Raw genomic sequence first — 21202 nt, forward strand, 5'->3', positions numbered from 1 at the left:
CAACGAGTATTCACTCTTTTACTGTTTGGTTCCACAACACTTTTCTCGACTGATGGATGAAAATAATCCGATTTCTAACTCTTGATGAATCATTTTCGGTGGCCCTGATAAGGACCGTTTGTTCATGAATTCACCATGTCACGCGATGTGTGTTGGTTTTCTCTGCGCTAAATACTGGACAGCCGAAAACTGACCCACTGCTTGCTGCCGCGGATAAAATTAATGGTGGGCTTCACTTCTTCTGAGAAGCCGAGCTGTCTTTCACTTTGGATTGCACTAAGCTTTTCTCGATCGATGGCGGTCCAACTCTTCAGGGAAGATTTTATGTGGTCCTGAAAAGGACCGTTTATATTATGGACGATTTTGATGAATTCACCATGCCACGCAATACGTGTTGGTTTTCTCCATGCTGAATGCTGGAAGTCGTCGTATAGTGGCCCGCCGCTTGCTGCCTTGGATGAGATTTCCAGCCGAGCCGAGCCGTCGCTGGGTTGGGGTGTGCTGCTATCGTAGTGGAGGCGCCACTAACCTCCTTGACTGATCCAACGAAAATGACGAAAGAAAACCGAGGACAAAGCTTTTATACCCCTAGATTAGCAGGCGAAGCTCCTCCCATTTGGGTGGCTTTCCGGTTTATTTCATTTGCATGCCCCGCCCGCATGTACCCCAACGCTTCAAACGAATAACCAACCCAGAAATGAGTAAATTGTCAACGAACGGATAAAGTAACCAAAATATTGAATTGTGTAGATCATTGTAATTCGAAAAATTTTAGAATTAAACTATGTTTCACACAAAATGGCCTTAATAGGAAAAAGCGTTGCGAAATTCCAAGTGGAATCATTAGTGACTGGCTTCATCAATGTTGCTGATTAATGGCATTCCATTTTTTCACTTTTTGGTTGCACTGCAGTTTTCTCGATCGATGAAGAAACATTTTTCGATTCGTAACTCTTGTGGAATTAGTTTCGGTGGTCCTGAAAAGGACCGGGACGAATGTTGGGCAATTAATTCAAATTATTTCTCCACGCAATGCAATGCGAGTGGGTTTTCTCCGCCACCGAAAGCCAGTCCAAAGGCGAGGCACTCGCCAGCTCTTTCTTCGATGCTGGTCGAAATGGAACTGACGAACAGCTATCGCATGATCGCATTCCTTCCTGCACCAAAGTTGCCCATCACGATGCGCACCAATCAGAGAGCGTTGGTGGACTGAACGAGAAATTTTGTCCGCTACCCATATTTATAGATTTCAGCGTTTGCAATGTCAAACTTTAAAACAATTTTTCAACTATTTATCAATGATTTTCAGGTTCACCGAATGTTCCAAATGGAACGCGGGAGTTTCATCTTTCGTATAACGGGATTCTTTTATCATTTCGTTAAGTAGGGACGATACTGTGAGCGTTTGAAATCTTTCACTCAAACGTAACGCTCTCGGTATCATAAATTTTGAAATGACACCAGGTATAGAAAACAGAGACGTAGTCCTACGTCAAAAGTTCCAGCTTGTAGAATGTTTTTTGAGATATTCTTATAATTTGCCAGCTTTTGCAAAAACTAGCGTCTTCTAGTGGCGAAATATCGCCTCTAATGGTAAATCCACTGCAAGTCCTTGACTTACCAAAGAATTTTGCAGAAGAAACCATCTTTCAAAGTAATCGGGGTCCTGAGATACATGAAATTTAAAATTTGTAAATTCTCTAGCGCCGCTTTTTTGTAGAACTTTAAACCAAACTATCCATCAACTGTAAGTCTTTGACCAACCTTACAACTTTGCTGAAATCACCAATTCTTGAATTTATCAATACCCTGAGATATATGAGAGGTAATTTTGTCAGTGTTTCGTCTGTTTGGCTCTGATATCATAGAAATGATCGATTTGAGTTGCATTTTTACAAGATCGCAGTACAATTACAATTTTAACAATTTTTGGAATTTATGTAGAGCGTAGATGTTGGCCAAACATCACCTCCCCCGTCTCTCAAGAGTCTACGTAGTTTATGAAAGGGACTTAATGGTACGCAATTTATAAATGATACCTTTAAAAAGGGCTTATACACAACGAGAAAGAAATTGGTTTGAAATGTAGAACTACCTTTGTCCACTGCAGAAGCCGTCCAAGCCAGAGACATTTGGTCTTTTCCACAGAACTTTTTTTCGTGACGTTACAACGCAAACTTCGACCAGGTAAAACTCAGGCGTCAGTGAACCGATTTCATTTGTTTTAGTCTCATCTGAAAGATATTCTGGAGTACAAAGACCATACAAAATTTCGTATTTGAAACTTATTCCGAATTTGAATAAATTTCATAAGGGTTCATTTTCCGTGACGTTACAACGCGTAAAAATCCTATACTTTGACCAACCGTACCTCATAGTTGTAAAGTATTACAATTAAAATTCTTTGTATGTTAATAAATCTACATACATTTATCTGTTAATCATGGAAGACTTTTGAAAAATCAGTACGTTGGTGTTTAAAATACGGCAGCTTTGATGAATAGTGTGTCTAAAGGCCTTAAAATCAAGATTGGAATGTTAATCTTAACCGTCGTTCAATAAATATTTATTGTTACATTAATATCATGTTGAATACATTTTTGGACGACAAGAGTAGTGTAGAATGTTATAAAAATATGAAATATGCCAAATTTCAACTGTGAAAAATGAGTATTGATGATACGGGGCTCGTAGAATGTGTCATATATTAAGAATTTTCTTTTTAATCCTTTAAAGAATCCCATGAGGATTTTCGAAAGGAATTTCTGCGGAAACCCACGAACCAGTTTCAGGATTTTTTTTTTAGATACTTCCAGGAAAGTCCCATGGAAAATTCCTGGAAGAATCCCTGGAGAAATTTCCACAAAAATTCGGCGATGTTAAAGTTCTGAATTATTAAGAATATACATATTTATTTTACTATGCAAAATCATAACGTTCTGCTGTTTACACCATTTAGTGAAAACTTACTGCAAATACAAATGTTTGTGCAAAATTCGGGACACAAAAATTTACATGGATTTACGGAAACTTGGTGTTTTTTGGCTTTCAGTCACAGTTTCAAAATACAGACAAATACAGATGTGCTAAAATCCTGATACAGATTTTTGGAAAAATCATCTGGCATCCCTGGTATCAACTGATGTGGCCGCTCCGGATCACCTTGAACAGGTTCCGCGGGGGCTTCTCAAACACAATAACACACGATATAATCACTTTTAGCCATTTGGCAAAATAGACCCCTCCCCCACCACCTGGCCCCAGTACAATCCGGAATATCTCCGGAATGGTTCCGGATATTACATGGCCACTTCAGTATAATTAACTTGCACCAACTTATGATCGAATGAGGGCGACTTAAAAAAAAATCGGATGAAAATTGACGAAATGCCACCATTTTGAAAATGAGTTGTCGGAGGTCGGGTACGTGAAGGTTAATACCTTTTTGTGAGTAAATGAAGTACAATTGAAATTTCATTAAACAAAATGTATAAAATTAGGTATATTGTAATATAAAACTATACATAATTTCACAACTTTTGGTTGTTTGTTTTGGTTGGGTCACAATCTTAATATTAGTCACTATTATTTCGCAATCTATCCGCTATCATCCCTGTCGGCGGTACGTAAGCCCATATCCCAGTAGCAACATCCACATCCACATCCAACGGACGAATGAATAGCTCCTGGTTCCGCTACCGTTGCACATTTCACGATCACTGCACACGTCGCACGCTTTGACCGCCACCGAGGGTTTCCATCCGCCGCAGAAGTCATTTATCGCGAACGTACATCCCCGGCTGTAGACCGTGGCGAGGCCCTTATCGTTGCGCCGATTCACCCGAGCCACGTACTTGAAGCAGGCGAACCGACTGTGGTTGCCCACCAGAAGCGATGGGTTGTCGTGCAGCCAGCCCAGATGGGAAGCGCTGACTCCTTGCGCCGTGCACAGATTGTCCCGGGTCGCACGTTCGCAGTCGTCCCAGCTGACGAGGCTGGTGCACTGGCGGCAGAGTAGGGCGTGTGATGAAGGAACTGGATGAATGAGGATGGCCGCTAGAATGCCAATTTTGGTTGATGTCAGCAGTCGGTCCATTTCGAAGTGAAATCTAGCGAATGGTATTCTGTTATGGTTGGTTGGGGCATGAATGGTGCTGCCCAGTTACATTGGCGTATCTAGGATTTTTTCCTAGGGGGTGCCAGTGTCAGTGGCTTCTAGTTTGTTTTGCTTTTTTAGGTTGTAAAGGGAAATACCGATCCACCCTCAATTTCTTAGTATAATTATATACTGCGTCGCGGGAAAAATTAGCCCGTAAATTTAAACGCGCTGTATTATAAAGAAAAGTTTTTTTTTTTGGAAATCCGAACCATTGTACTGATTCTACACTTTCCATGTGATCAAACTTGATAACTTGATTGCGTATAATACATGGAATTTGCATTTTCAGTTTAAACTTAACAACCATCGCGACAACCTCTTTGTTTTGTGGATTGAAAACAATCAGGTCCGTAATAGTAGTTTACGCAACAAGGTGCAGAATGACGATTTTTACAGTACGAGTCGTACATTTAACCAACGAGGCTTGCCGAGTTGGATAATTACGACGAGTGCTGGAAAAATCGAGTTCTGCACCGAGTTGCGTACAACGTTTTTTTTTTGCAATTTCATAAATTACCCTTGAGGATAGTTTTAAGGACAAACTTATTAGAATCCCGCTTCAATATTGCATCGAAACTTCAGACGCACAAATCTCAAGAAGCAAGCTTCAAACAACAATGTATTTAATTATTTTGTTCTTGCTCACTTGTAATTAGCTTAAAATGAAAAGCTCAGGTGCACTGGTTTTGTTTACGAAGAGATTTGTGCCCTCGAAATCGTGAGTAGGTGCCAAAGTCAGCCATTGTGGCGGCCATTTTGGGATTCTAACAAGTCTGTCCTTTAACAAAACTTTTTCATCAAACTGCACACTGATGTTCAAAACCATGTTTAAGAAAATCTGATCATAACAGGTTATACTGCGCAGTTGTCACAATTTTTCAAAACTGAGTCCAGAAAGCATCAAGAAGTTGATCAAAACTGAAAACAGTGCTGTAATGGTTCATTACGCAACGCAAATCAGTGCTGTAATGAACCATTACAGCACTGTTAATTTGGTGTGGGAAAGTAGGCCTTTTCCTGCCAGATTTGCGTGAGGTAAAACAGCCTATTACGATGAGAAATTGCAAAAAAATAAATACATTTTCAGAACAATTATTATAAGTGTATATCTCAGAAACTATGAAATATCCTCAAATTTGCGTGTAACTTGTATTCATTGTGACATCCTCATTTTTCATTGCATAATAACAACCCTTATAAAAATATTTTTCAAGAACAATTGTAAGAGTTATAAATACTTTAAATTGCAAAATCAGAATACATATTTACATTTTTGGTTTCACCACAACATTTATGGCGACAGCGTTTTTGTTTCATTATTTGAACACTACCACGTGGACATGAACATACTTTTACAGAGAAATTGTGAGTATGGTTCTTAAAACTACAAAATTTAGACTCGATTATCCTGAGTTCCGTTCTGAAGTTTCACGAACATATTATTAATCCAGTTGAAACCTGGAATTTGGTGCGGGCGAACTTCGATTTTTCCCTTCGTAATTCTGATACTCGCACCAAATTCCGATTTTGACTGGATTGATATTATATCTGGAGAACGGAATGGTGTATATAGCTGAAATTTTGACTTACGTAAAAGCAACATTTTTTTAGTAATCAATCAAAATTTCAGCTTCGTACATTTCGGATAATCGATTCTTGTGTTTTCGGCAAAACATTCTTTTGGTAATTCCTCAGGGAATATTCCCGGCAATCTCGGGAGTTTCTTTGCCAATTTTTAATAGTGTTTGTGTTAGTAGTGTCAATGTAAGCAATTCTATTGACATTTGCTTTTTAAAATTCTCCAATTACGCTTCAGGCAATTCCTTTGGGAATTCTTTTAGTGAAGCCTTTGGTAATTCATTCGACAATGACTCTGGGAACCTCCTCACATTTTTTTTGGAAATGTTTTCGGCAAGTCATTCTACTTTTTTTTTGGCTTTTCGTCGGGTTTTTGGACTTTCACTATCTATACTATTCAGTATTCTATCGCCAATTCCTTTGAAAACTACTTACTTACTTCGGAAATTCTTTTATAAGTCGCTTCTATAATTTTCATGATAATTCTTTAGACGATTTCTACAGTAATTTTGTAAGGAATTCCTGCAGCAGATGATTTCGGAATATCTTCGGAAATTCCGATGTTACTTGCATTGATAAATTTATTTGAAAATTTCATCAAAAATTTCATTGGAAATTTAGGAAACTTCGATTATTACTTTGGGAACTTCTTCGGTAATTCCTTCGGAAATCCATTCGCCAAATTTCTTGGAGATTTCCTTCGGGAATTTATTGATTCTTTGAAAATTTTGTCACGGTGATTCTACGGCAATTACTTTTGGAATTCTTCTAAATTTTCTTAAGAAATTTCTTTGATGATTCCTGAAAATTATTTGAGAATTTCTCCGATTTTTTTGTGAATGTTTGTGGAAATTTAAAAAGAATATATTACGGCAATTTTTTTTTTTTTGAGATTGGATTTCGACAATTTCTTTAAAAAGCCCAAATATTTTCTTCCGGAATTCCTCTGGTAATTCTTGTATGAATGGTTTTTGCAACTAATTTGATAGTTCTAAGGTAATTTTGATGGGTTTTTACCAGCAATTGCTTGGGGAATTTGTCAGGAAGGGTCTCGTGAATTTCATAGGTTATTCTTTGAGCAAGTCCAGTTGAGAATTTCCAGTTCAGCAATTTTTGGAAGCAATATATATAAATACAATTAAATCAGAGTATAGACGAATTTCGCACCAACTCGTCTTCGGGGTTGGCAGCACCCCCTCAGAATGTTATGAAATTTTGTAGGTTTCAAGACTTTACCTTTTCAAGCAACTTTGCGTCTTTTGTTTTTTCAAAATTAACCTAGACTAACATTTAAAAAGAGTCAAAGTTCTTTAACCGTTTTTTTTTCACAAAAAATAACTCGAATATGATAAGATGTACAAAAAAGTGATGTATGGGTGACATTTAGAGAATTGTCCAAGCTTTCATAAAAAAATATTTTAAAAATTCTAAATACATTTTTACACGCTAAAAAATATATTTTTAAAATTAAAAGTCAATTTACCGAAAATGCCCACTTTTTTATGTTTTGAAATTTTTTTTCCAAGAAAGTCAATATTGTTGCCTAACTTTCCTCCATACATCACAAGATGGGCACTTTTAAGGAAAAAAAGTTCTTCTAACAAAAACTTTTTCATGTTAGTTTTTTTAGCGTGTTGCGCATTAGCCGTTTTTTTCACAAAAAATATAACTCGAATATGATAAGTTGTACAAAAAAGTGATGTATGGGGGACTTTTAGGGAATTGTCCAAGCTTTCAAGAAAACATATTTAAAAAATATAAAACAATGTTTTACACGCTAAAAAATATCTTTTCAAAATTAAAACTCAATTTACAGAAAAAGCCCACTTTTTTATGTTTTGAATTTTTTTTCCCAAGAAAGACAATATAGTTGCCTAACTTTCCTCCATACATCACAAGATGGGCACTTTTAAGGAAAAAAATGTTTTCTAAAAAAAACTTTTTCATTTAATTTTTTTTTGCGTGTTGTGCATTAACTCGTACAGTAATGTATCCAGAATCCTAATGACAATCCATTAAAACTTAATGGGCTCAACTACTTTTTTAATATCTTAACGTGCTTGACATTGAAAACGTGCTTGATATTGGAAAGGGCTCAAGACAAATTTGCTTTTAGGGTTTTATATCAATGAAAACGCTTGTGTATTGATGAAATATGTACATATATATGTGTATTCAATTTTTTTTTTTTCTACAATATATAAATCCTTCTTTTATACATTCTATTGTAACGTTTTTTGAATATTAGATCTTTAGTCTATCTGAAACAAAGTAAACTTTTTTGGATTATCTTTTTAATTCGAAAACTTCTTCGCTTCAATTTGATTTTCAGAAATTGGCACAAATGAATGAAATTTTTGTGTACCAGGTATTGTTTTTACGTGACTGTATGTGTATAGTTCTTCAAGTTCATCCGTCATTTTTGCATATTGTTCATTTGAAATAAAGCTAAAATTCAATTTTGTTATATGTGTATCTGGCTGTTTAACTGCCCAGTCATACAGTTCTCGAGGAGTTGTGATTGTGTTTCCATAATCTCGAGCAAGACTTGCTCGTTTTGCCATTCGCTTGAGAGTACCTCCAACAGCGTCACATGGACCTTTGCCATGTGAAGTTGCGAAGAAGTGCCATTCTGCTTCCAATCCATACTTGGACCGAAAACTGCACAAACTGGCAATTTTTTTTTGTTCTTATAATGAGCTGCTGCTGCATCTTACATGACAGTAATTTTTGAGAAATCAATCGATTGTTTAATGAAATCCAGCAGCTTTGATATAAATAACTGAATTGCTGTTGTATCGTGTGTAAGTACTTCAGATATTATTATAAAGCTCAAGTTTTCCAACTTATTTTCTTTTCTGTAGTACACTTCAAAGGGGTGAATGGTAGCTTGAGAATTATTCCAATGGTAACCTTGGGCTGAATTTTGAATGATAAATGAATAATTTTCTGAAAAGTCACAAATTGTTAATACTTCACCCTGTTTAAGAGATTCTTTTTTATCCCGCAAAAATGAGGATTGTTCTTTATAAATGAAATCATGAGTTATAAGCTTATCAACTTTTTCTACAAAATATGGAACAAACTCGTCTATAGTCTTAGTAATAGTTTCCAAATTGCATCGATCAGTGGTAAGCCATTGTTGAAATAAAACCGATTCTTTATCATTCGCTTCTAATAATGATGTTAGTTCACTGGTTCTAGGCACCAGTAAAGAGAATTGTCAGACAAAAGAGGCACAAAACAAGCAACAAAGAAGGTGCGACGATTACTCTTTATCCCTACTGGTAACAGATAATGACATGATCTCAAATTTTTTTGTTGCAGACAAAACGGAAGCTGAATTTGTTGCGTACTTTTCAACTCGTGAATAATCAATTATTGCTAACCCAATGTCGAAACTGTTTGATGATAGAGCTTCACCAGAGTTGCTGTGTTTACCGACTCGAAGTTACCGTTCGAAAATCGCAATGCAAGGCTTAAAAATCTCTAAACTCGTGGTGTACGATGTTGATCCCATTATTTTTAAGTTGGGACAAACTTATGTCACATGGGTTTGTTTGTCGCAACAAATACAGGTTGCGACATTGTCATTATTGTTGCGCGATGGTTGAATTTTGATTCACTGCTAGGCACACAATAATACAATTTCAGCAAACAGAATGCTGTTTTAAGCATTCAGATATCAAAACATGCTGAGAAACAGGTTCTATTCCAGTTGGGATGTAACGCCAAGAAAAAGAAGGCACCCAATCAAACAAAGTTGTAATGCCCATTGAGTGTTATTAAATGGGTATAAGGATTCTTGATACATCCTGTACGAGTTAATGCGCAACACGCTAAAAAAATAACATAAAATAGTTTTTGTTAGAAAAACTTTTTTTCCTTAAAAGTGCCCATCTTGTGATGTATGGAGGAAAGTTAGGCAACAATATTGACTTTCTTGGAAAAAAATTTCAAAACATAAAAAAGTGGGCATTTTCTGTAAATTGAGTTTTAATTTTAAAAATATATTTTTTAGCGTGTAAAAATGTATTTAGAATTTTTAAAATATTTTTTCATGAAAGCTTGGACAATTCTCTAAAAGTCCCTCATACAACACTTTTCTATAGGTCTTGTCATTTTTGAGTTACGTCGATTTTAAAAATTTCTTCGAAAAAAAGTTAGGCCCTCTTCAAATGTTACTCTTGAAAATTTTCGAAAATTTAAGTATGCAAAGTTGCTTATAAAAACCTAGTCTTTATGCCCACCAAGTTTCATTCGATTCTGAGAGGGTGTTGCCAACCACTGGTCGAGTTGGCGCGAAATTCGTCTATAACAAAAGTAATCACGATAAAATTTTATGAGAAAATTGCAAAATAACTGAAAAAAAATTGCTGAAATAATTTCAGAGGAATAGCCATTGAAATTATAGATGAAAAAAAATCCAAAGAAATTGCTGATTAAAAACCACATCAGAAATTATAAAAAAAAACAACCATGCCGAAGGAACCATCAGAGGAATGGCCATACTGTGGTCTAGCGAATACGGAGTCGTGTTTTCTATTGGGATTTCTTCAGTGGAATTCTTTGAAGAAGGCCAAGCGGAGTTTCTGGAGTAATACCATGATTATTTTCTGGAGTAATCCATGATTAAAAACTCTAGAGGAATTCGTGGATGAGTCTTTAGAAAAATCCCTGAAAATCCCAAAGGCATTTCTGGAAGGAACTTCCTAGAAGAATCCCAGCAATAATGCCTGGAGAAATCCTTTGAGGGATTCCTGCAGGTATCACAGTAAGAATTTCTGGAAGAGACCTAGGAGGCATGCCTGAAACATAAGAAGCAGCAGGGATCGCTTATGGAATCCCGGAGGAGTTCCTGTATGAAAGTCAAGAGGAGTTCTTGGAGGAATTCAATGAGAGATATTTGAAGCAATCCCAGGAAAAACCCTTTAGGATTTTCGGGAAGAAACACCGAAGGTACTTCTGTAAAGCTCCTAGGAAGATTTCCTTGAATAATCCCAGTAAGTTTTTGAAGGAATCTCTGTAGAAATTTTTGAAGAATCCCTAGAAGAATTTGGAGATGTATTATAGTAAGAATTGCTGGAGGGGTCCTAGGAGGAATTGCTGGAAGAATTACAGAAGAAATAGCTTGAGAAATCCAGCTGAAATTCCTGGAGGAAGGCCAGGAGGAGTTCCTGGAGAAAATCCATGAGAAAATTATGAGAGAATCCTTGGATAAAATATCTTGGATAAAAATTCCTGGAGGCATCACCGGAGAGCTTCTGAAGAAATCACAGAAAAATCTCAGGAGGTATTCTTAGAAGGATTCTGGGATGTATCATTGTAGAAATCTCAGCAGAAATCCTAGGAGGAATTGTTGGAGTGAACTATACACAGCTAATCGCGTAAAATCCGTTTTGTTTGCCGAAATCTCAACCGCTGAGTGTTCGGTAATGGGTTTTTAACGAAATTCTGTAAAAAAATGCCAAATTTCGGTAAAATGTTATCGTTTATTAAACAAATTTTGTCAAGCTCTAACGACTTTCGGTAAAAGTTGCTACCTTTACCGATTTTTTTCTGTAAAACAAACTTAACCGTTGAGATATCGGTAAAACATTACCAAAGTCGGTGATTTTTTCTAACTGTGTAGAAGATTTCTAGAGAAATCCCATCAGGAATGCCTGGGGGAATCTAAAGAAACAATCCTTGGAAAACCTAGAGAAGCTCCTGCAAGAACCGGTAGAGGTATTCTGGAAGAATATGTAAAGAAGGCCTTGAAGGAATCGCAGGAGGAATTACTGAAGGAATCTCAGGAAGATTTCTCGGATGAATATCAGCCATAATGCTAGGATAAATTTATATAGGAATCACTAGAAGAATTTCTGGACATATAGTATGAACTTCTGGAGGAATTGCTGGAAGAACCGCAGGAGTAGTTGTTTGAAATATCCTTGGAGGAAGGCCAAAAGGAGTTTCTGAAGGAATTCCATGACAAATTTTCAGAATTATCTTTGGATGAAATCTCTAAAGGAATTCCTGGATGAGTCCTTGGAGAAATCCCTGGTAGAACAACCTTAGGAATTTCTGCAAGAGTTTCAGGTAGATTACCAGGTCAGATCCCAGCATAAAAGCCAGGATAAAGCTCTAGAAGAATCCGTAGCATAAATTCTGAAGTACCACAGTTAGCATTTCTGGAGGAAAAATATCTGGAAGAACCACAGGAATTGTTTGAGGAATCCCAGCTGGAATATTTGGAGGAACTCCTAGAATTCCGGGAAGTATCATAGAAGTAGTTTCTAGAGAAATCCTTGAATCAGGAATGTCGGGGGTATACTAAGAGAAGTTCCTCCATCAAATGACTGGAGGAATACCTACAGTTCTCCTGGAAATAATCGGTAGAAGTATACTGGAGGAATCCCTAATGGAATCGCAGGAGGAATTTCTGGAGGAATCACAGAAGGAATGCCAAGAGAAATCTGGAAGTATTTCTGAAGGAGTTTTAAAGGGAATTGCTTGAAGAGTTCCAACTGGAATTCATGAAGGAAGGTCAATAGAAGTTCTTGGAGAAATCCCCTGTGGAATTTGTAGAGGATAAATCTTTGAAAAAATCTCTGGAAGAATCACGCAAGGGAATTTTAGATAAATCACAGGAAGATTTTTTGTAAGAATTTCTAGAAGAACTTCCCTAGTAGAATTCCTGAAGGTACCAAAGTGAGAATTTTTGGAGGAGTTCTAATAGAAATTGCTGGAAGAATCTCAGCAGGAGATGCTTGAGGAGTTCTATCCACAATTGCCAGAGGAAGGCCAATATAACCTCCTGGAGGAATTCCATGAGAAATTTCTGGAAGAATCTCTGAAGGAATTCCTGGAAGAATCACCGGAGAAATTGCTGGATCAATCTCTGCAGAATTTTCTTGTATGTACAACCACATCAGGAAGCAGAATCCTAAGGGAAGTTTATTGAAGAAATATCAGGAGGAAACCATACCCAAGTAACACACTTGTCACAGAAGAGTTACGGCGGCGCAGGTTTTTGTTGCGCAAAAGTCACTGTGACTTACTTCTAACAAATAAACACTCACTTGCTAGAAGTGAGTCACAGTGACTTCTGCAAAACAAAAACCTGTGCGGCCGTGACTCTTCTGTGACAAGTGTGTTACTTGGGTAAAGGATTCCTAGAGAAACCACAGTATAAATAGATGGAGGTATTTCTGGAGGAATTCATGGAGAAGTCTGTTCATTGTTCTTATCAATATCCAAAACGCGTACAATAGGTATATAAGTAATACAAGGTGTATCAGCAGGTCGACTCCAGAGGCACGTTCTTTTCCAAAGTACCAGGTGTGCTTAAGTTTTGTTCAAATGTGCCATTAATAAATAGTGGAATTATTGTGTGAAGTTTTAAATTGAAGGTGCCTGTCAAGGAAAAATTCTAGGGAGTGCCAAATTTGTTCTAGGGGGTGCCAGGTACCCCTGGAACCCCCCTAGCTACGCCAATGCCCACTTATCTGTGTGCACTTCAAGGCGTGTGGACAAGCACTTAAAAATTCATGAGAGTTTGTACATACGAGACACAAGGGCTGCTCAGGGTTGAATCATTAGATTAAAGAACAGACGTCTGAAATTGTTGGGGATACGACGTTAAATTACGTTAAAAGTTGTTCTCATTCCAATGTGAAAAAGTGCGAGTTATTTCCCAAGAACAGAATTTGCTCATCAATCATCCTAGTCCTCGAACAGCAATCGTGAGGATTGACAGCAAAATCACGGTAAGTCCCTTTGGAGGTAGAGGTAGGTAAACGTTTCGTTGCTACAAATTCACAGAATTGCTTTTTTACGCAGACTTTTTATTTCAGTTCCACGAAACAGTCCAATTTTCTTCGGAATCCACTGAGCTGTGGAATGCAAATCCTCCTAAGAAGAACAAAGCAACGAACATCATAGCAAGAAGTGCGTATCCACCATCCGTGTGTTGCTGTTGGCATAAATGTCCTCAACGCATAGGACTTCCGTAAACCATGGTCAGTTAAGCGTACACCGACTGTTAAGGGGGCCTAATCTAGTTCTCTTGAGATTACAACTCTCCCCTAAACACCTGCCGATTGGACGCTTCCTGTCTCACCACGCTATCCTCCATCAGCGAACAGAAGAAGCACGTGTCATCATCGTAACAACAAATTTTTCGATTTGTTTAGGATTGCTGATGCTCGTTAGCGTTATGCCGTGTCGTCGTATTCTCTCTTCCGCTTTTCTCTCACAATTTCGGAAATCATTGGGGGAGATTCCCAGATGAATTTCGGAGTTCTTTCATCGCCACCAAGCTCCACCACCACCCCCAGTGAGAAATGGGAATTTAATTGCTTTATTTCTTTTCCGCTTTTGCTCGGCGATGGGGCCACGCGCGCGCGTCCGTAGCTGAAGGATAAACTTGCCAAACTGGAAACGCAACTGGCGGAGGAAAAACGTCGCAACGAGGACCTACAGTTCAGCGTCGACGAGGTCACCTTCTGCGGGGAGGAACTCAACGTAAGTAGATTTTGATTGCATTTACATACCTATTTATATTGTTGGGGTTTGGGGGAAAGCGGGATTCATTCATTTATTGGTATCGGGGGTTTAAACACCCAACATGACGGCCGGAGACTAGGATCACTATTAGGTTGTTGTTCACTGTTCAGTTTTAAATAGGGTCGCAGAGTCATTACTAATCGTATGCTCCCAAATTTATCCTATTCGAAAACAAACGAATACCACTTCATTATGTTCTTTCTGTTTTCATTCTCACCTCTATAAAAAGTACAAAACATTAAATAAAGCTAAATAAATATTTCGATATTTAGTACGATGAAGACAGCTTGATGGGTCCATCCGGAGTCCATTAGTATCACCGTGGTCATCATCAAATTATACGGTTTCGTTAGACGTTAGAGCATGTGCTCAGATGAGGGTCAGCTGACTAGTGTCGACTTGACGGAAAGTTTTTAGTGGCGGGGCTGGGAATTGAACCCATGACCCATGACGGAATGGTTGACCGTGTTTTCATGGTAAGACCTGCCGCTGAGGAGCGATTGGCAAGATCTGCATATCAGAGCGCTGTTGAGCTAGGAGAGCAACGTCATCAGCCAGTTCGATGTCATTTAGGTTGCCATTGCCAAAGCAATCCACGATTTGGTTCACGGTCAATCGCATCAACCAAGATCTCGTCGATAACGATGAGGAACAGTAGCGGTGATAGAATACATCCTTGCCTCACTCCAGCAACGAGCCGGATGGGATCGGACAAAACACCGTTGTGCAGTACTTTGTACGAAAATGCCCTGTGCTGTGCTTCAATGAGGCCGATGATTTTCTCAGGGATACCCTTGCGCCTGAGGGCTTCCCACATGTTTTCGTGATTGAGACGGTCGAAAGCTTTTTCGTAATCAATAAACACCAGGTAGAGAGACTCTTGGAATTCATTGATTTGCTTCAGAATGATATGGAGCGTGACAATATGGTCCACACAGGATCGTCCGGCACGGAATCCTGCTTGCTGCCGTCGGAGAGTTGCGTCAATCTTCTCCTGTATCCGGTTAAGGATCACTTTGCAGAGGACTTTGAGAACGATACACAGTAATGCGTCGAACCCTTGGCGGATCATGCTGAGGTGTTGATGGCGGGACCGACACTTGAAAAAGGTTTCCAAAGGGCTCGAACCAGCGTTTCAGCTGGTCAGCCGGGTCGGTCAGTAACTGTCCAGACGTGTTTTTCACGGGCATCGTTGCATTCATCTTGGTCCCACTAAGGCGACGTGAATCATCGTAGAGGAGACGGATGTCGCCGGTGTTTGCGGCTTTCTCACCTTCGTCAGCTAGGGAGTCCGCCCATGCTCCTTTGTCCCGCCTACATGAGCGCTTTACTTCCTTCTCCAGAGCCGAATAGCGCTGACGGGCTACGGTTTTGGCTCCTCGTGTTTTCGCTCGCTCTATCGCGGCTTTGCATCCCTTCGCTCCTCTATCTTCCTCCAGGTATCATCTGAGATCCATTGCTTTCTCCGGGTGCGTAGCTCACCCAAATTATTCTCGCCGGTGGCGATGAAGGCGTTCTTGACGGCGCTCCATTGATCTTATACGCTTCCACCTGCTGGAATATTCGCAGTACGGTTCTCTAGCTCCTCGACGAAGGACCTTTTCTGCGCAGCGTCTTCCAGTCGGCGTGTGTTGAACCGGCGCTCGATTTTCTCCTCCTGTCGATGGATCCTAGCATTACGCAGTCGGATCTCGCCGATTAGGAGATGATGGCCGGACGCAATGTCGGCGCTACGTTTGTTCCGCATATCAAGAAGGCTCCGTCGCCATTTTCGGCTGATGCAGATGTGGTCGATTTTATTTTACGTGACGCCATTACGGGAAGCCCATGTCACTTTGTGCACTGGTCAATGAGGAAAGAGCGATCCTCCAATCACCATGTATTGTTGCCACAAAACTCTGCAAGCAGCTCTCCGTTTTCGCTCATTTCTCCAAGACCATGGCGTCCCATGACGTGCTCATAGTCCGAGTTGTCGGAACCAACCTTCGCGTTGAAGTCGTCCATGAGGATCTTGATATCACGACTCCCTGGGCATAGTGTATTGTACTTGCCTCACAATATACAAATTCATGCAATGGCATGCAAAGAAAAGCCCTTCAATTAATAACTGTGGAAGTGCTCAAAGAACACTAAATTGAAGCGAGGCAGGCCAAGTCCCAGTGGGGACGTAGAGCCATAAAGAAGAAGAAGAAGAACACAACTGTTTTGTCCATTTAAACTCCTAATTTTCATTTGCTTTCAATTATTTTACATGTTTTAGTATTTTTATGTGCAATATTCAGGCTTAAAAATGAATACTTCCAATGCAATGTCCCATAGCAACTGCAATCCTCAAAAATTTTGAACCTTTATCTTTCTAGGAATCGTTATCTTTCAATCATTATCAGTATTAGTTATTTCCTAATTGTTGAATATCCAATATATCTCGAAGAAAAATCCCATACAAACTTGAAATCTATTCTGAAAATATTCCCAGTGCACCAAAGATTACGACTTTTTGTATTTTGATTTATTCTCAAGTGAAAATTCAGGTCAAAAAATAATCTGCATATCCTTCAAAAACCCAATTTTAACTACTGTACTGCCCCAACTCGCATATTAGTACCTTTGTAAAAAGTATATTGAACCAATCAAAACATATCGGGAGAAAACCGTTTCTTATAAGGAACTGGTTGAATTTCTTCAGAAGAAACGGTTTTTTTTTTCAATATGTTTTGATTAGTTGATTTATCGGAATACTTTGTTCTGAACACTTTATATACTTATAATGTCACACATTTGCCGGGGCCCGTCGCGTAGTGGCTACACGTTCACTTCATAAGTGGATGGTCATGGGTTCGATCCCAGCCCCGGCACTTGCAATTTTTCGTCAGTTGCTTTTCCCCCCGAGAGCGACTGACACCTGACCCTTTTCTGAGCATATGCTCTAACGGATCCGGAAACTTGGATATCGGCTAACGGCAACACATAATGGACTCCCAATCGGACTGGAAAAGGAACAAGAGTCACACATCAACATCCTCGTGCTCATCATTCTACCATGGACAGGGTAGAAAAGTGGCAGCAGCGCAAAAGCAAACAGTTCGATATGGTATAATTAGATTATAATACGTTTAGGCGCTGTACAAAGTGTAAGTGCAGCCGCCAATTGGAATCGCTCACGTAGTGCCTAGAGGACAAAGGAACTGTTAAATTAGGTTAAGGACAAACGTCTTGAAATCCCGCTTCAGCAGTACATCAGAACTTCAGACGCACAAATCTCAAGAAGCAAGCTTCAAACAGCAGTGCATTTTATTATTCTGTTCTTGCTCACTTGCAATAAGCTTAAAATAAGAAGCTCAGGTGCGCTGGTTTTGTTTACGAAAAGATTTGTGCTTTCGAAATCGTGAGTAGGTGCCAAAGTCGGCAATAGTGGCGGCCATTTTGTGATTCTAACAAGTCTGTCCTTAAGTGGTTGAAGAATAAAAAAAATGTCACATTTTTGTCGAAGACAACAAACTCGTATCTCTTATATTTTCGTACTTAGGGTGTTTTTTTTTTCTATAACAGTTCCATATATTTTAAAAAATATTTTAAACGCTTTTAAGGAGAAACATCAAGGAATCCCATTGCAATTTTGCATACAAACTTTACAGGCACAAATCTGACGAACGAACCAAGCCGTACTTTTTTATCCAGGCTTTGCTCACAGGATTTGTTAACTAATTTTCAAGGTTGGTGCTCTTGAAAACGTGATTAGGGTACCAAGTCGGCCATTGTGGCAGCCATATTTGTATTCTCTGATGTTTCTCCTTAACGAAAGACACATTTTTCGCTTTTTCACCATTGAAAGATGAGAATAAGATCTTTTAAACAAGACTTTCTGAGACGCCATTCTGAGATATTAAATGTCAAAAATAAGCCATTTTTAGAAGAAATTATGAATAACTTTTTAAATTGAGGATATAGAACTTTGTTGTCTTGGGAAAAAAGTTGCATATTGAATGCACTGAACCTGCTCGAAACAAAGTTTTTTGCGAGAAATCAATGTATAAAAGTTATCGAAAGAAAACCTTTTCTTTCTGTCACCCTGATTTTTTTTCCTTAAAAAATAATATCTCTGAAACTATAAGCATAGACTTAATACTATAAGTAATAGCAATATGGTTTCTTCGGCAAAGTTTTTTAAAATTAAGTGATTTTCAACTTTGTAGAATATTTTATTTCTCTATATGGAAGCAATCAAAAGTTGACATTATGATCTTCGAGAAACCATTTGGACCACCCTAATCTCACTTTATTGAAAAAAATGTTCAAAAAATATGACGAAACTTGCCCGAAGGAAGTATATTACTAAAACTAATAGTTTAGGCGTTTTTTTTTTTCACTTAAATACGGCCCTCGGACCATTATGCAGTGTGCTCAATGCTCATGCAAGACACCGGGCAATAGGTTTTGATGAATTTCCTCCAAGAGTTACGTCTGTTTATCTGTACTGTGTTAATACATAACTGTGAAAAGTATTAAGTTTAATACAAAATGGTTCAGTTTTTTTGTTACAGGGTGCAAAAATCCATGATGAGTCGTTTAAGTGTACAAGAGCCATGTATCGAAAAGATTTGCAGTCAAAAATTATCACCACTAGATGGAACTGGTGTAATTCATATGTATCACGTATTTTTGGTATAGGCCTCCCGCAGGAATAAATCTATGAAAATATTCAGCAATTCATTCTTCTTCTACAACTCCTAACAGATTACATCTTGTAATTCTTCCCAAGAGTCCTGGGGGATTCGTTTAAGATTTCTCCTTCCAGCATCCCATTCAGGATTCTTAGTCTTACTGGGACCCCTTCTAAAGAATCATCCAGGAATTTCACCTGGGATCCCTTAACTGATTTCTCGGTTTCATTCAGAAATGTCTGTGACATTTTTCCAGGTTCTTTCCTGGATTCCTTCATTGATTTTGCTGGGGTTTTCCTTGGTGATTTTTTTCTGGCATTCCTTCAGGGACCTCCAGAATTTTTCTAGGATTGTTTTTCTGGAACTTCGTCATAAATGCCTCCCATGATTCTTCCATTGATTCCTCCCGGGATTCATTCAGTAATATTTTCTGGCTTTTAATCAGGAATTTCAGGGAACATCAGGGATTCCTTCATTTATTCCTCTCGCGATTCCATTGTTTTTTTTTTCACCTGAGATTCTGTCCGTGTTCTTTCGAGGAGTATTCCCGTTGTTCCCGAGATTCCATCAGGAATTCCAAGGATTTTTCTTGGATTTTCTTCCGGAATTTCTTCAGAAATATTGTTCGGGGTTTTTTCAAGGATCCCTTTCGCGATTCGTTCAGGAATTTCTCTCAAAATTCCTTAATGGATACCTTCCGGGATTTCTTCATTTTTTAGCAGGATTCCTTTAAGGATTTTTCTTAAGATTCATTGAGGGATTCTTTCAAGGATTCCTCCCGGGATTCCTTCTGACATTCCTTAATTCATTTGGATGCCTTTAGGGATTTCTTTCCTGTTTTCCGTTTAGGATTCCTCCGCGATTTATACAGAAAATCCTCCCGGGGTTTCTTCATTGATTTTTCTCGAGATTTTCAATATTTTTTCCCGTATTTTGTTCCAAAATTTCTTTCGAGACTCTTTTTGCAACTCCTTCTTTGAAGCTTACCAGATTTTCTTTAGGGATTGCTCCAGGACTTTCCCAGGTTTTCTCTATCAATAATTCCTCCAGCATTTTTTTTTTTCTAGAATCCCGTTAGAAATTCCAACCAGATTCCTATAAAATCCCCCGGGATTCCTTCGGTGATTTCTTTCGGAATTCAAACAACAATATTTTCCAGTATTTTACCAGTGATTTCGCCCAGATTTTGTTCATTATTTCCCGGTATACCTTTTGGATTTTTCACAGGACTCCTTCCGGGATTCTTTCACGGATTATTCCCGATATTGCGCGGTTGCTTAACGATTCTTCCTGGATTTTCTTCAGGAATTCGTTCCAGTATTGATTCCTTCCGAGATTTCTTATTCAGTTTTCCTTCAGAGATTTCACCAGAGATCCGTTGAGGGATACAAGCAGTCAGCCTTTAGCCCTAGTGGGCTGTTGGGGTCAATATGACCCAGACAGGCTCGCTGAACGTGCACTACGTGATCGTGGTGCGTTAGCCTAACATCTTAGGAGGATTAAAAAATAATGCATTGCACAATTTACAATACTTGCATAGCCTTTCGTTCAAAAGTAGTTTTGAAAAAAAATATGTTACAAGAAAACTATTTTAGATTCTGATAAAACACGGAGATATCAAGTCTTCTCGGTCTCTCCTAGTTATATATATTTTTTTTTCAGAAATGATTTAATAAATGGCTTCATAAATTCACCACCAGTTCATCTACTAGAATTCGTTTATCCTGTGTACCTATTGTCTCAAATATTTTTCATTTTTTTCGAGTTTTTCGCAATTGAAAATATTTTCTTGATTTGATAACATTTTTCAATGCTTCTTTTGAATGAATATAGTCTTGAATTAATTTTGTTTTAGTTCAGAATGGTTTTCTGCAAGTACACATCCTCCATTCTGCAAGAACGTTGAAGCCACTTTTTGATACCTTTCAGGTCTGATGTCAAATTGTTATAATATTTATTCGTTCTTTTTCTACAAAAACGGGAATCGATTTGACTTTTGATGTCTATTGAATCAACACAAATTTACTTTCAAACATTATTGTTTCCAAATGCAAACTTGATAACACAGATAAATCAGTGTTAATAATACATCAAATTATAAAATATTCTGCCATTTTTAGTTTACACGTTTATGTAAAATCTCCTGCAATAATTCGTTCAAATAATCATGGCACAGACAAACAGACGTCTCACTCTACCCACTTCTCATCGTTACCCTTTTTAACGGTTAGTTCAAATATTTTGTAGTTCGCAA

The 21202-nt window shown here is 38.3% G+C and overlaps 1 protein-coding gene across 12 annotated transcripts in view; it reads left to right on the top strand.

The window, feature by feature from the left end:
• Positions 1-21202, top strand: part of LOC109417226 (restin homolog) — a 427171-nt gene that overhangs the window by 380341 nt on the left and 25628 nt on the right. For all 12 annotated transcript variants that reach the window (XM_062850413.1, XM_062850416.1, XM_062850410.1 and 9 more), the window contains one exon: positions 14135-14245. In XM_062850413.1, the coding sequence (XP_062706397.1) occupies positions 14135-14245 (111 nt within the window). The remainder of the gene's footprint in view (positions 1-14134; positions 14246-21202) is intronic.

Source organism: Aedes albopictus, chromosome 2 (assembly GCF_035046485.1).
Source record: "Aedes albopictus strain Foshan chromosome 2, AalbF5, whole genome shotgun sequence".
In the NCBI taxonomy this organism is placed as follows: Eukaryota; Metazoa; Arthropoda; class Insecta; order Diptera; family Culicidae; genus Aedes; species Aedes albopictus.